General features: G+C 15.9%; 5 protein-coding genes across 5 annotated transcripts; 4 read left to right on the top strand and 1 right to left on the bottom strand.

Moving 5' to 3' along the window:
• Positions 1-813: 813 nt before the first annotated feature.
• Positions 814-1,614, bottom strand: RPR2 (ribonuclease P protein subunit RPR2, putative; the record flags this gene model as incomplete). Its single annotated transcript, XM_028671127.1, has 1 exon — positions 814-1,614. The coding sequence occupies one exon, from the start codon at positions 1,612-1,614 to the stop codon at positions 814-816; it is 801 nt and encodes a 266-aa protein (XP_028527810.1).
• A 1,345-nt stretch (positions 1,615-2,959) lies between these two features.
• PGAL8A_00239300 (conserved Plasmodium protein, unknown function) lies at positions 2,960-5,693 on the top strand (the record flags this gene model as incomplete). The annotated part of the gene is made up of 16 exons (XM_028671126.1): positions 2,960-3,182; positions 3,266-3,333; positions 3,447-3,555; positions 3,683-3,739; positions 3,830-3,872; positions 4,052-4,117; positions 4,188-4,293; positions 4,424-4,445; positions 4,525-4,572; positions 4,683-4,748; positions 4,816-4,850; positions 4,919-4,935; positions 5,028-5,091; positions 5,189-5,229; positions 5,377-5,402; positions 5,662-5,693. 16 exons carry the CDS (start codon positions 2,960-2,962, stop codon positions 5,691-5,693), a joined length of 1,023 nt encoding a protein of 340 aa, XP_028527809.1.
• Positions 5,694-5,987: 294 nt separating this feature from the next.
• Positions 5,988-9,322, top strand: PGAL8A_00239200 (conserved Plasmodium protein, unknown function; the record flags this gene model as incomplete). The annotated part of the gene is made up of 3 exons (XM_028671125.1): positions 5,988-8,666; positions 8,904-9,095; positions 9,221-9,322. 3 exons carry the CDS (start codon positions 5,988-5,990, stop codon positions 9,320-9,322), a joined length of 2,973 nt encoding a protein of 990 aa, XP_028527808.1.
• A 723-nt stretch (positions 9,323-10,045) lies between these two features.
• Positions 10,046-13,303, top strand: PGAL8A_00239100 (conserved Plasmodium protein, unknown function; the record flags this gene model as incomplete). Its single annotated transcript, XM_028671124.1, has 1 exon — positions 10,046-13,303. The coding sequence occupies one exon, from the start codon at positions 10,046-10,048 to the stop codon at positions 13,301-13,303; it is 3,258 nt and encodes a 1,085-aa protein (XP_028527807.1).
• A 356-nt stretch (positions 13,304-13,659) lies between these two features.
• PGAL8A_00239000 (syntaxin, Qa-SNARE family, putative) lies at positions 13,660-14,832 on the top strand (the record flags this gene model as incomplete). The annotated part of the gene is made up of 1 exon (XM_028671123.1): positions 13,660-14,832. The coding sequence occupies one exon, from the start codon at positions 13,660-13,662 to the stop codon at positions 14,830-14,832; it is 1,173 nt and encodes a 390-aa protein (XP_028527806.1).
• Positions 14,833-15,011: the final 179 nt, after the last annotated feature.

Genomic DNA, 15,011 nt, shown 5'->3' with positions numbered 1-15,011 from the left:
TTTATGTAAAATGAATTTTCTAAACTTAATATATAACAAAAGAATAAATAGCTACGTATGAAATGTAATATTAAGAGAAAATTAACATAGTTTTATGAAATGCTAAATTTTGTGGTTTCTATTACAAAAATGTAGCTGAAATATTTCTGTTGCTTTTTTTTTAAGTTTTTACTATAAAACATATATTTAAATATTTGTTAACTTTTAATTTAAAAATTATTAAATGTGTTATGATTTCCTATCTTAATTTTTAAAATAATTAATCCTTTTTTATTGGTATATAATATATTTTTTTTTTCTATATATATTTCTCTTTTTTTTTAATATATTAGGCAATACAAGCATCAATAGAATAAATTTTATTTATATTTTTTATTCGTAAAAATTATTAGAATTTTTCTATACATGAAGCGTCAGCATGTATTTTTATATTTCTTTTTAAGATTAAACGAATAGAATTATAAAAATTTTTAATATTATAAACAATAAAAGGATAAATTTATTTTTATCTTGATTTATTTCTAGAAAATGTATATGAATTTTAAATATTTTTCATACAAAAATATATAAAATTTTATTTTATTTTTGGTCATAAATGTATGTAAATTAATTTTTTTTTTCTACCTTCTTGCTATTAAAGAAATAAAATTTACAACTTCTGTGTGCAAATAGAGAGATTTTTTTTTTTTTTTTTTTTCATAAATATTATCTGACAGGAAATATTTAATTATATTTAAAAGACAATTTTTTTTATATAACTAGATTGTTAGTTAAAATTTTATTTAAATTGATAGCTAATATTTTACTGAAGTGTTAAATTGTATGTACATTTTCCTCGAAGTTTTCTTTTTCTTGAGGAGTAATTAAATTGTTATCATAAACAAATTTAGTATTATGCTGGCAATAGTTACACTTATATGAAACTAAATATTCATCTTTTGATTTTATATTAAAATAATTATTTTTTTTTATAGAATCTTTTATGTGTTCATTTTTATCAATTTTTTTTTTTTGTAAATTCAGTGGATCAACCGAAACTTTACAAGTTACACTTGGAATAAGAACTGAATTACATTTTTTGCAAAATAATTTTTTGAATTTTTTATCATATTTTATTAAAAATTTATTGGAAAATCTTCTCATAGTTTTTATGTATTCCCTGGATATATTAGGATTAAATTTATTCATCAGAAATGATGCTTGCAATAAATAATTTATTCTAATCATTTGATTTGTCGGTTTTATAATTTCTGTGTTATTATTACTTTTTTTTTTTTTTTTTTTTCTTTTTTTTCGACTTGAATGATTTGTACATGATTCATTTATGTACATTTCTTCATGTATATCTTTATTTTTTAATAAATCCTTTTCTGTTTCAAGAAATTTTTTTTTCTCACACAATAAATTATCAAATGTATTGTTTTCTTTAACTCTTTCATATTTATTTTCTTTGTCATTTATATCAATTTTAGAGTCACTACTTAATTTATTTTTAGGATCTTCATCGTAAAAATATATGTCACTTAACTTTCTTTTTATTTCATTACATTTAATTTGATTTTTTAATAAATGGTTTTTATTGATTCCTTTTACCTCACTTTTTGAATTATCCATATTTTTATAAAAGTTGAATTTTTTTATGACTTCATAATATTTATGTTTAAAATATACTAATGAATTAATATTAATTAATTGTTTACCAGCACTAATTATCTGAATTACAAAAAATTAAAACAATTTCACAAAAGTAAAATTATGCTTATGCGTAAGTTTTATTTTTAAATTTTATTTTATTATTCTTTTCACTTATAATTATAAAGTGAAAAATATATATAACTACATATTTTTAATGTATAATTATTTTTTAAAAGAAAAAAAAATTTATTACTATTAAAAAAAAATTAAAAATGTTTTTTGTATGATTGTGATTGTTTTATTTTCACATACGTTATCATGAATATTAGAGACTTACAATTTTTATTTTTTATTTAAAAATATTTATGTTATTTGATATACTATTTTTCTTTGTAATATTTTCTATTTAAATTGGAATATATAGAGTATTATATTATTTTAAGATCTTAATTTTTAACATAGAATTTTTATAATTTTTTAGAGGAAAAAGAGAAGATAAAACTAAATGTAAGGTTGTGCTTTATAGGAATATCACAAGTTTCTTTTTAAGTTTTTTGTTCTACTTTTTTAATTTATTTATAAAGAAAAAAAATCAGTGAAAATTATAAGTTTTTTAAATTAATTTTTTTTTTAATTGTTTTTGTGGATTTTTTTTAAAATTAATTGTGCCTAAATAAGAACGTAATATAGTCACATATATGAAAAAAGTAAAGAAACACATAAATTTATAACTTTTTTCTTGTTATTTTTTTTATGAAAAAAATACATATTTTTGTATTAAAAACAAGATATAAAAGATATAAATTGAACAAAGAAAACAAAAATATAAATGCTACCTCATCTTAACATTTTTCCAAAAATTTTTTGTAGCATCTTTCATAAATAGTAATATAATATGCAAAGTAAAAAGGGTTAACTTTTTATGTATCATATAAATTAAATACATAATTAAATAATAATTTTGAAAATGTTAATAGGTTTTCCTTATTATATTTTATCTATTTTTAATATTAAGATACATAGAAAATAAAAGCACATGTCTATTTTTTATATAATATTTCTTTAGTTTTTTTTCCTTTTATATAAAATTTTATTTTAATTAAATTTTTTTTCTTCTCTATTTTAATAGATATATGTGTATGTACACATATAACCTTTATAACTTTATAATAGCATATTGTAATTACTATCTCTATAATATTGGAAATAGTTGATATAATTTAAAATAATGATAATTGTTTAAAATTAAACCAAGAATTTATCTATGGTATTATATGTTTTAGTTAAATTGTATTTTTATTATTATGTTAATTTGTATATAAAAATGTATTATTTAACATTTTTGAATTTCTTTGTATTAATTATTACTATGTGTAATAATTCAATAAAATGTTTAAAAAAAAAAGAAATCTTAAATGGAGATTTAAAAATATTAATCGGGAATTTAAATGAAACTATAACATTAAACTGTGATAATTATAAAAGCATTCATATTTTAGATGCAAGTTATGGAAATCCGTCAATTGATAAATTTTTGATAAAAAAAGGTTTCATTATATATATATATATATATTATTTAATTTAACAGAAAAAAAATTATATGTTTTCATTATAAAATTTATCTTTTTAGATTCATTAGATGCACCACATACATTACCAGTTGTTCAAATGATTTGTGAAGGAAGAACAAATTGTGATGTAAAATAAATACTATAATATAAATAATAATTACAATGCTAATAATAAATAGCAATTATATTAATTATAAAAACAAATTATTTAATGAATTTAATTACTCTTATTTTTTAAAGATAAATATAAATAACGATACATTCAAAATATTATCTTTGATAAAAGATTTTCATAAATTTATTGTAAAATATTCTTGTGTGTCTACTAAATTAAAAACTTTCCCTTCATGTATAATGATAATATATTTATTAATATTTTCAAAAAAAAAAAAAAAATAAAATTATATATTATAAAAAATAAAAATGAAATAGCAATATATCTTTATACGTGCTTTATTTCTATAATATTTTAATAGATAAAATAAAATCTAAAAGAGGAGATAATTATACATGGAATATTGAGTTTGAAGCTGGTTTATTATTGAGGAAAAACAAAAAATAAAATATCGAAAAGTTTAATGAGATGATATAAAAACTTTTAATTTTTTTTATAAATTTTATAGATGAAATATCAAATAAGGGAATATATCTTCATGTTAATGATGTGTAAATTTCATTAAATTGTTGATTAAAAAAATTATATATATATATATATATATATATATATATATATATATATATATATATATATATATATATATATATATATATTTCTTTTAATGTTTAATTTATTTTTATTTTTATTAAATAATAGAACTTCTTTTAATATTATCGTAATTTTATAGAAATGCAACTTGTGATTCCCCCTTGCTTAAAAAAAATTATTTAGATGTAAACGAGGCAGAACAAGAGTAATAAGAATATTTTTTGAATTATATATATTTTTTTTTTAATTTTTTTTTATATATTTATTTTAATTAGATGTAATAGCTTAAATAGTTGTGTATTTATAATTTTTAATAATGATGGCTATATATTGTGTGAATCATCTTTTTACAAAAATACCGTAATTCAAAAAAACGCTAAGGTATATTCAAAATTTTTCAAATAAATATAAGTAAAATATGGTTCAAGTATTGAAAAAAAAAAATATATTATTTAATAAATAGTTAATCAAAAAGAGCATATTATAATTACTATTTTTTTTTCTTTTTTAGATTTATATTAAAATGTCTTACAGTAAGGAAGAAAAAAATTAAAAATTTTTTTATTTTTAAAAAGATGAAAAAAAGTATAAATGTCTTTTATTTCATAACAGTACATGGAAACTTACCTAAGAATTTTGAAGTATTTCCTAATTTACAAGGTACAAAAAAAAAAAAAAAAAAAAAAAAAAAAAAACTAAGAATAGTAAAAGTATTTTAGATAAATTATCAATATATTTTAGTGAACATAATTTTATTTTAATATTTGAAGGAGTTTGTGAGACTAGTGAAATTATATATGAGAAAGACGAAGCTATGAATTTAGATGATATTTATAGTAATAATTATAAACTAGATATAAAATAATAATAAAACATTACAATTATTTAAATCATACTTTTTAGAAAAATGTAAAGAAATTGAATGTGATTATTTCACGGTAATTAATTATAATTTAAAAAAAAAAAAATAAAATTTTAGATAATTTTTTTTTACTTTTATTTTTAGATGTCCACTGCCAATGGGTTGGAAACATTTTCTTTTTCTATTTCTATAAAAATAAAATATTAGGATAATATTTATGCAACTATTTATTCTTTTTTTTTTTTTTTTTAAGTGTAAAAGGAGCATCTAAAAACTTCCGCAATCATGCTTGGTTTTGTAAAGGATTTCCTAAATATGTAACTTTTTTTTGTGATAAAATATATTAAAAATTAAAAGCAAAATGTTTAGTTCTATACAAAATATATTTCATAAAAAAATAATGAAATTAATTAGGTTTCTCATGAGGGATTTATTTTCGGAAAAAATAATAAAAAGTAATATTATAAAAGATGAAAAAAAAAATTCATAATTCTGTAGTTACAATTCATTTTTTGTAATTATAATAAATTGTGAAAAAAATATAATATAAATACTACTGTTTTTAACATTATTTATTTTATTTTTTTTTTTAATGTTTTTAGTTCAAGTGATCCTAAGCAAAGAATAAGTAAAAAGAATTATGAAAAAATTTAATTTAATTTTTTATATACTTCATATGTTTTATCTATAAAAACAACATTGTCGTTATAATATTCATTTATTCTTTTTTTTTTTTTTTTTTTTTTTTTTTTAATATTTTTTTTTTTTTTTTTTTTTTTTTTTTTTCAATAATATTATCTATTTTATATTATATTATTATTATTATCTTATTTTACTAATATTTTTTATTTTTTAATATCTTATTTTCAATTTGTTATTTCAAAAAGTATTCAAAGGTTATGAGGGTCCTTTGCGATGAGAATAAAAAAGAAAATAATTTTTTTTAAAAGTGAAATATTCTTATATTCATTTTTTTTTTTTTTTTTTTTAAAAAAAATTGTTTCAATAATTTTTTATTTTCTCTTATTTTTTGTTATTTTATCTAATAAAATTATTTAGTGGTATCAATAATCATTGTAAAGAGCAAAATAAAAATGATGTTTTATTTTATTTTATTTTAATTTTTTTTAATTTTTTTTTTTTTTTTTTTTTATATATTCCTAATATATATAAATATTTAATAATTTAAAATGAAAACAAAATAATATATGAGATGGAAAATGTATGTGAGTTAAATAAAAACGATGAAATAAAAAGGATTTTAAAAAATATAAAAGATAGTGAAAATACAAAAGAAAAATTTTGTAACATTTTATTGTTGACAAAAAATATAAAAGATTTAAAAGAAAATGATAAAATTAAAATTTTAAAAGCTATAGATATTGAATTTATTTGTTTATTATTGCGTTCAAAAAATGAATTTAAATTATTTACTCTTCGTTTAATAAATAGTTTAGTAGGTAATTCAACTTTTCTTTATTTAAAAAAATGCTTACCTTTTATTAATTCTATTATTTATTCTTATTTATCTTATATAAAAAATGCAAATAATGAAATAAATAAAGTTGAAAAAAAAGAAAATAACATAAAAATATATGAGAAGAAAAATGAAGAATATGTGAATAATTGTAAAATTGAGAGTGAAGAAGAAGAAAATAATGAATGGCATGAGGATGATATGAAAGATATCAATGTAATTTATAACGAATGCTTAATTTTTTTCTTAAAAATTCAACCATTTTTAAAAACAAAAGATTTTATAAAAACTACATACTTTAATAATGAAAATAATGATATTGATGTTGATGTTGAAATGTATTTTTTCAACAAAAGTTTAAAAAGAAAATATTGTGAAAACGTAGATTATAAAAATGAAAAAAGAGAGGTTAATGATATGAATGAAACATTAGATAGTGATAACTTAAATTCTGATTCTGCATTTTCTGAAGATGAAGAAAATGAAGAAAATTTTAGATCAAAAGAATATGATTTTTATTATTATGATAAAAATATTTGTTTAATTGAATTAATCTTTGATGTTTTAAAAGAAAATATTAATATTAAAGAATTAAAGAATGGAAAAAATAAAATAAAAAAAGAAAAAAGTGAAGATAAAAAAAAAGTAAATAGTAACGATATAGTAAATATAAAATCTCCGATGATTCATGAATCTATTTTTTCTGAAATACTATTAAATGAACAAAATATTAATATTTCTTTACTTTTTTTAAACAATATAATTTTAGAACTCCATGAAAATAAATTTATAAAGGAATATTTTTATTTATTGAATAAAATAGTTGAAAATTATGATAAACATAATATAGTTACATCAATGAATTGTTTGACTCATTTAAATATATATATAAAGAACAAAGGTTTTCATGATATATTAGATGAAAATACCATTTACAAGTTCTATGCAAATATTATATATTTATTTTCTCAAATCAAATATGAGAAAGAAAAAAAAGTTTTATATAAGTTATATTCAACCATATATTCCTGTCTTAATTTTATGTTTGTTAATAAAAATTCTATTGATATTTTAAAAACACCATTATCTTATATGAACGTTGAATTATATTTATTTCTTGAAGATATTATAAAATATGTAAATCAGAATGATAATAAAAATTTTACTTTTTGTAATAAACATTTCAAAAAAATGTTTCATTTAATATGTAAAAATATAGAAAATATCATAAATTTTGTTAGTTATAATTATTCGTTGAATGATGGATTTGAAATAAATAAAAAAATAGAAGAAAAAAGTGAAAATGAAGAAAATAATAATAATGAAGATAATATAAATAAAGTTAATAATTACACAAATAATAATAATAGTAATTTCAATAATAATAATAATAATATTAATAATAATGCAGATAATAACAAAATAAAAAGCATTTATGAATATACTAATGAAAATAAGAAAAAAGAACAAAAATACAATGACACATTATCAAAGAAAAGTTCGAACATATTAAGTAATAACAACTTAGAAATAAATGATATTTATATTGTTATTTCTAAAATAAAAAAATCAATTGATGTTTTATTAGAATTTTTTAAAGATATAAAAGGAAAATTTAAAGTTTTAAATGAAGATTCCAATGATTTTAAAAAATTTAAAAATGAGTTTAATGAGGAAATAAATTTAATGATACAACTGTTTTGCAATTATTTAATTCATGAAAATATTTATTATATTGATGATTTTATAAAACTATTAGAATTTTTTGCCATTTTTCTAGAAGAAAAAAACTTTTTTTTTCTTCTTATTGTAAAAAATGTTCATGTTGATAGATATTTTAATAACAAGATTTTTATCTCAAAACTTTTTCTGTATGTTTTTGATATCAGTTTGAAAAATATTATTCACGTAAAAATTTTATTTGATTTATTTAATAAATGTACTTTTAACATAATAGAATTTATAGAAATAAATGTGAAAAAGGATATTTCCGATAACTCATCAATTATTGAAAATTCTATCAGTAATTATGATTTAATTGAAAATTTAAATATATCAGTAGATAAATTAAATAACTTAAAATTTGTTTATACAATTTGTGAAGATGAATATAACAAAAACACCAATTGTAATTTCAAAGAAAATATAAAAAACATTATTTTATTCAGCACTTACTTTTTCTTTTACTACTATTTTAATATTTTGAATCAAAAAATTGAGAACTCATCTAAGCAAAAATTTGATATTGTTAAAGATAATTATTATAATTTATATAACAAGCAAATTGAAAAAGATGGAAAAAATTTTTTTCTCTCATTAAAGATTTTATTATCCATTTCTTCTTTGCTTTTTATGAGATTTGATGCTTATGTATTAACTCATATTTTAAAAAAAAAGGATATTCTTTTTATACAAGTATTTTATTATTTTATTATTATATTATTTTATTATTTTATTATTTTATTATTTTATTATTTAATTATTTTATTATTATTTTTTTCTTTTTTTTACTACTTTTACTTTCATTATAAATATACAAAATTAGTATTTCTTGTATACATTTATTATTATTTTTTAAATATATATTATAGATGCACAAATTCTGTATTATTTATTCACATATATACATTTAAATTTTTAATTTTTTGACAGGATTGCATGATTTTATCCCTTTTAAATTTGAAGTTTTTAAATGAATATAAAATGGATAATAATGAAGAAAGTCAAATAAAAAGAAAAAAGAAAAAATATTTTTTTCAAATTTTAAAACTAATTTATTTTATCATGTATTATCATCCTTATTTTATTTCTCTATTTATTTTTCGCCTAAAACAAATGAATGAAGTAATTATAGAATAAAAATATGTATACATTTAAAATCATTTTCATTTTTTTTTTTAAAATAAATATATATATTTTAAAATCATATTCACAGCTTTTCATGATAATTTTTCTTTCTCTTTTTTTAGGTAAATCATACAATATTTTTTGATACAAAAAAAATTAAAATGAAGGAAAAATATATATCTATTTGTATGTTCTTAAATAATTTTATAAAGAATTATGTATAAGAGGTGAAATATTTTTTTTATAGAATATTTAAAAAGCTTTTTTAGTTTTGTATTTAAATTTTCATATATTTTTAATTCTATTATTTTTAATTAATTCTAATCACATTTTTTAATCATATTTCTTTTTTTTTTTTTTTTTCATAAAAAGTAAAATTAGTGTATGTTTTATCCTATTGAATTTTATATTAATATTTATATTATCAAATTTTTTTATTTAACATTTTTTATTTTTTTTTTAATTTTTCTTATTTATTTTACATTAATTCAACTATTATTATTTATACTTAAAAATTATTTATTATTAATAATTTATACAAATTTAAAGTTTTTTTTTTTTTTTTTTTTTTTTTCTAATTTTCATTTTTAAAGAATATAACCTTCTTTATATAATTTTGAAAAGTATTATTATAATTATATTTTAATGAAACTAGTTGAATAAAAATAAAAAAGAAAATTTATATAGTGAAATAAAAGATTTTTGAGAATAAGCCTTTTTAGCCAATATGGGGTTGTTAGCATATATTATTAAAATTGTAAAATGAATTATAAAAAATAATAGGAATATAGATTTATATATGAACAAAAATATAAATATATCATTAGGGAAAAATAATCATTTAGTATTCATAAATTCATATATATATATATGTAAAGAGATAAGAGTTAATTAAAAGTATTGTATAATAATTTTATTATATTTAGAAGAAATATTCCATCTTTATAATGAATTCAAATTTAAAATATGACGAAAAATATTTATATAATAAAATATATGAACTAAAAAATTTGAAAACAATAAAAACAAATGAGTTGATAAATAATTATGTAATTTACTTTGTTTTATTTGTTAAAAAAATTATTGAAAAAAATGAAAAAAATAAAATATTAACAGAAATAAGTAAAGAAAAGAAAAGAAAAGAATTAATAAAAGAAAATATAGTGAAAATAAAGGATAAATTAAAAGTAGGTAAAAATGGATTAACATTAAAAGAAATACAATATAATAAAAATAGTGAGGAAAACAAACTGTTTGAAAAAGAAAAAAATAAAATAGAATATGAAGAAAATTCTGAAGACAATAGAAGTGATGATAAATGTAATTTTGTCAAAATATGTAATGATTTAAATTCTGCCTTTCACATTTGTATATTACTATTAGTTAATAATATAAAAAATAATGAAGAGGAATTATTTCATAAAAAAAGTTATGATAAAAATTCTTATTGTAGAGAGAGAAGCTATGAAGATTTAGATAAAATTGATAATACACAAATTATGGAACAACAAGAAAAGAAAAAGGAAGATGAAAATTTAAACAGAATTAATAAGAATAATTTATTTTTTCAATTAAATTTATTATATATTTCATTATGCTTTTATAATATGTATTTATTAAATGATAATAATTATTATTTGAATTTTAGCTTATTCTTATTTTTAAATAACTTTCATTATTTTAAAAATAAAGAAATTATTCATTATATTTGCATTGAAAATGTTTATGTAAAATATGAAATATCCGTACCAAAATTTTTATTTGATATTTGTAATACTATAGGAATAATTTATAAAAAACAAAAGGATATATATACTTCTATTTTTTTTTTTACCTATAGCTTTTTTTTTTTAAAATATATTAAAAAAGATGATAAAGATATGAATAAAGATAAAAAAGAAATTCAGAAAATAAATGTTTTGCAAAACCTTAATGAAATATTTTTAGAATTTAATTTTTTTTCAATTTCTACCTATTTTATTTTAAAAACTATCGATTTACACTTAATATTTTTAAAAAATAGTATTGAAAATATAGAAAGGGAGAAAAAGGAAATAGAATTAGAAAAAGAAAAAAATATAAAGATAAATGATGACACAAATAAGAGAGAAATAAAAAATAAAAGTGAGATAATAGAAGGATATTCTATAAATGAAAATAATATTTTACATTGTTCTAATAATTATAATAAAGATAATATTAATTATCATTTGGATAATGAATATAATAGTAATATAATAAGAGAGAAAGATATATATTTTGATGAAAAATTAAAAAATATAATGGATACATATATTTCATTATATAATAATATAAATGAATGTAGTTATATATTTCTAGATATGCATTTATTATCAATATATGAGCACTTAAATTTTGTTATCTTTTATATGACTAAAGATGTTTACAACCTATTTCATATATTAAAAAGAGAAAAAGAAAAAAAGATATTATTTGAGTATAAATATATGACTTATAGAAATTTATTAGAGATCTATATTATATATTTGAAGTACAATTATTTAAATTATTCTCAAAATGATTATAATTTAGATATTTATAAAAATGTACATCATATATATGAAAACAATGAAAAGATAGAAAATTTGTTTCATTCTTTGTTAAGAAAAAATAATTTTTATTTGGATGATCAAAAAAAAAAAAAAAAAAATGTAAATAGTGTTAATAATAATGAAATTATTAGTTGTGAAAATTTAGATAGTATATTTACTATTAATAATAATTTTAATAAAATGATAACTGATTATTCTGAGAATAAAGAAATTGCAAACAATAAAATAATAAATACTGACAAAAAATATATTAAAGAATGTTTTGATGATAAGAAAATTTTTATTTGTGATAATAATAATAATATAGAAAAAAATGTAATATATTTAGATAATGAAATAAGCATTGATACAGCAAATGTATGCTATGAAGAAACAAAAAAAAAATTATTTCTACAAACAAAAAGAAATAATTTTCATGATTTTTCTATATATGATAATAATATTATATATAGCTTCATTTTTCAACATATTTTAAAAGAAAATAAGTTAAATTTTGATAATAAAGAAGAAGAAAACATATTTTTTGTCAATAATGCTTACGAAAAAATGTCTTTTTTAAAATTTTTCCAAGATACCTTAAAAGATATGGATGAACTAGTTGAACAAATTTTTATTCTAATGATAAAACAAAATACTTCAATAAAAATTGAAATAGATGTAGATTGTTTTGAAGAATTTATTAAAATTTTTCAATTTAACAATATAAACTTGGCAAATATGAATATAAAATTTTGTAACTTTTCTAACTCAATATATAATAATTTGGCTATACATAAAATAAAAAAAATATATAAAAGTTTTTCTAAATATAGAAATAATAAGGAATATATTTCCTTTTTGTTATCAAAAAATAAAAAGGAAGAAAATTTAACAAAGTTTTTAAAATATATACACTATTTTTGTTATAATTATGATGAAATATTATTTTTATTTAAAAATATAAAAAAATATAAAAAGAGAAGTTTTGAATATTTCTCTTTATTTGATCAAACAACCTTTCATTTAGATATTTTATTAAACTCAAGTGAATCATATTTTTATTTCAACTTTTTTATTAAATCATTTAATTTATATATAAAGAATTATTTAGAAATTATAAATTCCCTAACATATCCTATAAATTACATAGAAAATAAACAATACTTATTTTATAAAAGGGAATTAATTTTAAAATGTGCTCTTTTGTTAAAAGATGTTTATATATGTAAAAAGTTAAATACATTTAATGAAAATATTTATTTTAATACAATTAACCAAAAAAAAAACTTAAATTTTGATGACAATCTCAGTGGTATTTTAAGTTTAGAACAAAAAAAAACTATAATGCAGATAATGAAATATTATTTTTCTTTTTTAAATACTTATGAAAAAGATGATAAAACTAATGAAATAATTTTTGAAAATGAAGAAGAAAAAAAATCATATTTTGATATATATTTTTATGTTTGCAAAACTTTATCATCAGTTGATGATAAAATTTTTATATCTAATTCAATACAACAATATAAATACTTATTAAATTATTCCTTAAAATACAAAATGTATGAAGATGAAAAATATAATGAATATATGCAAAATCTTTGTAAAAAATCCATTTATTTATTAAATTTAAAATTAAACGAAATGAATTAATTTTAAAATAATAACATTTATATTTTCTTTTTAATAATATTCCTTTAATATTATATTCATTTTTTTTTTTTTTTATTGAATAAATTTACTTATATTTTTATTATATTTAATTAAAAATATGGTGTTAATTTTTTTTTCTTATATATTATTTTACGTGTTTTTTTTTTTTTTTTTTTTTATAAACACAAGAGAAAGAAATAAGTTTATGGATATATTTTGTTTGTTTGTATTTATTTTTTTTCTACTAATAAACAATTAATTTTTGTAATTTTTTTTTATTTAATCTTTTTTTTTTTTTTTTTATTAAGAATGCTAAATTTTTTCTTGTTAATTCTTTTTTATAAACTATTTTAAATATGGATCGCTTTGATGAATTCATACATTTGTGTAAAAAGTTTGATAAAAATGTGGATTTCGTGAAAAGAGAAAAAAAAGAAAAGGATTTTTTTCTGATAAAAAGTAGTGAAATATATACAAAATTATTTAGTAATTGTGAATATATAGATAATAAAACTTTAAAAAAATATGGATTATTTTTAAAAAATAAATACATAAAAGAACATAAAACAAAAATAAAAAATAAAGATCATTTAATATATTCTATAAAAAAAATATCAGAAAATATAAAATTTTTAAAGCCACAAATTGAAATACATAAACATATTTTAAATTGTTTAAATAATTTGTTAAGCATATTTATTGATATAATTAATAAATATGAACATAATTTAAATAATTATCTTTTTAAGCTAAATAAATATACTAATTTTTATTTTTATGATATTCAAAGTATCAAATTTAATTTTGATTATCTTAATAAATTAAATAATATTATATATTCTGATTTTTATAATAATCAGCCAAACGAGTTTAATATTGATTCTTCTTTTGAATGCTCTTCATTTATGAAAAACAAAAAACACAATGATTGTGGAAATAATAAAAGAGTAAATTTAAAAAATGAAGATAATAATGATGATGAAAAGACACTGTTAAATAATGAAAATTATGTTAATGATAAAAGCACAAAGTTAAATGAAATTTATAATGGTGATAATAGTAATAAAAATTTAAGAAAAAGAGAAAGTAATAAAATAAAATTTGAAAGGAAAGATAATAATGATATATATAACAAATATAACTATATAGAAGAAGAGGAAGAAAAAAAAAATGATTGGATGCATAATAATAGTGTTTTTCATGATGATTATCCTTTAAATAATAATCAAAAATTAGAATTTAAAAAATATGTTGACCTATTTGAAAAGGAAGAAAATACTTATATAATGGAAACAAAAAAGAAAGTAGCAAAAATAAGTAATTTAATGAATGTATTTGTTAATAAAATATATGAACAAAATGAAAATTTAAAAATGATTGAAAACATAATAGAAGAAAGTATTGAAAATGTATCTCATGGTAATATTTATTTAAGCAAAATTCAAAAGAAGAAAAATTTAAATTCTCTTATATTTTTTGTTTTAATATGTGCTTCTTTTTTCTTGTTTATATTTGATTTTTTTAGATAATAAAAAAAAAAAAAAATTTATGTATATTATTAAAAAAAAATATATTGAACGCACAATTTTTTTTTTTTTTTCGTTATTTAATTATTCTCATGAAAATTATATAATTTATAAATCATATTCTTTTTTAATTTTGTCTAATTTTTTTATTTTTTTTTTTTTTTTTTGTACCTATTTTTCTC

The sequence above is a fragment of the Plasmodium gallinaceum genome, assembly GCF_900005855.1.
Source record: "Plasmodium gallinaceum strain 8A genome assembly, contig: PGAL8A_v1_76, whole genome shotgun sequence".
Taxonomy (NCBI): domain Eukaryota; phylum Apicomplexa; class Aconoidasida; order Haemosporida; family Plasmodiidae; genus Plasmodium; species Plasmodium gallinaceum.
The sequence above is the reverse complement of the archived record's forward strand: the minus strand, read 5'-3'. Positions and strand labels throughout refer to the sequence as shown.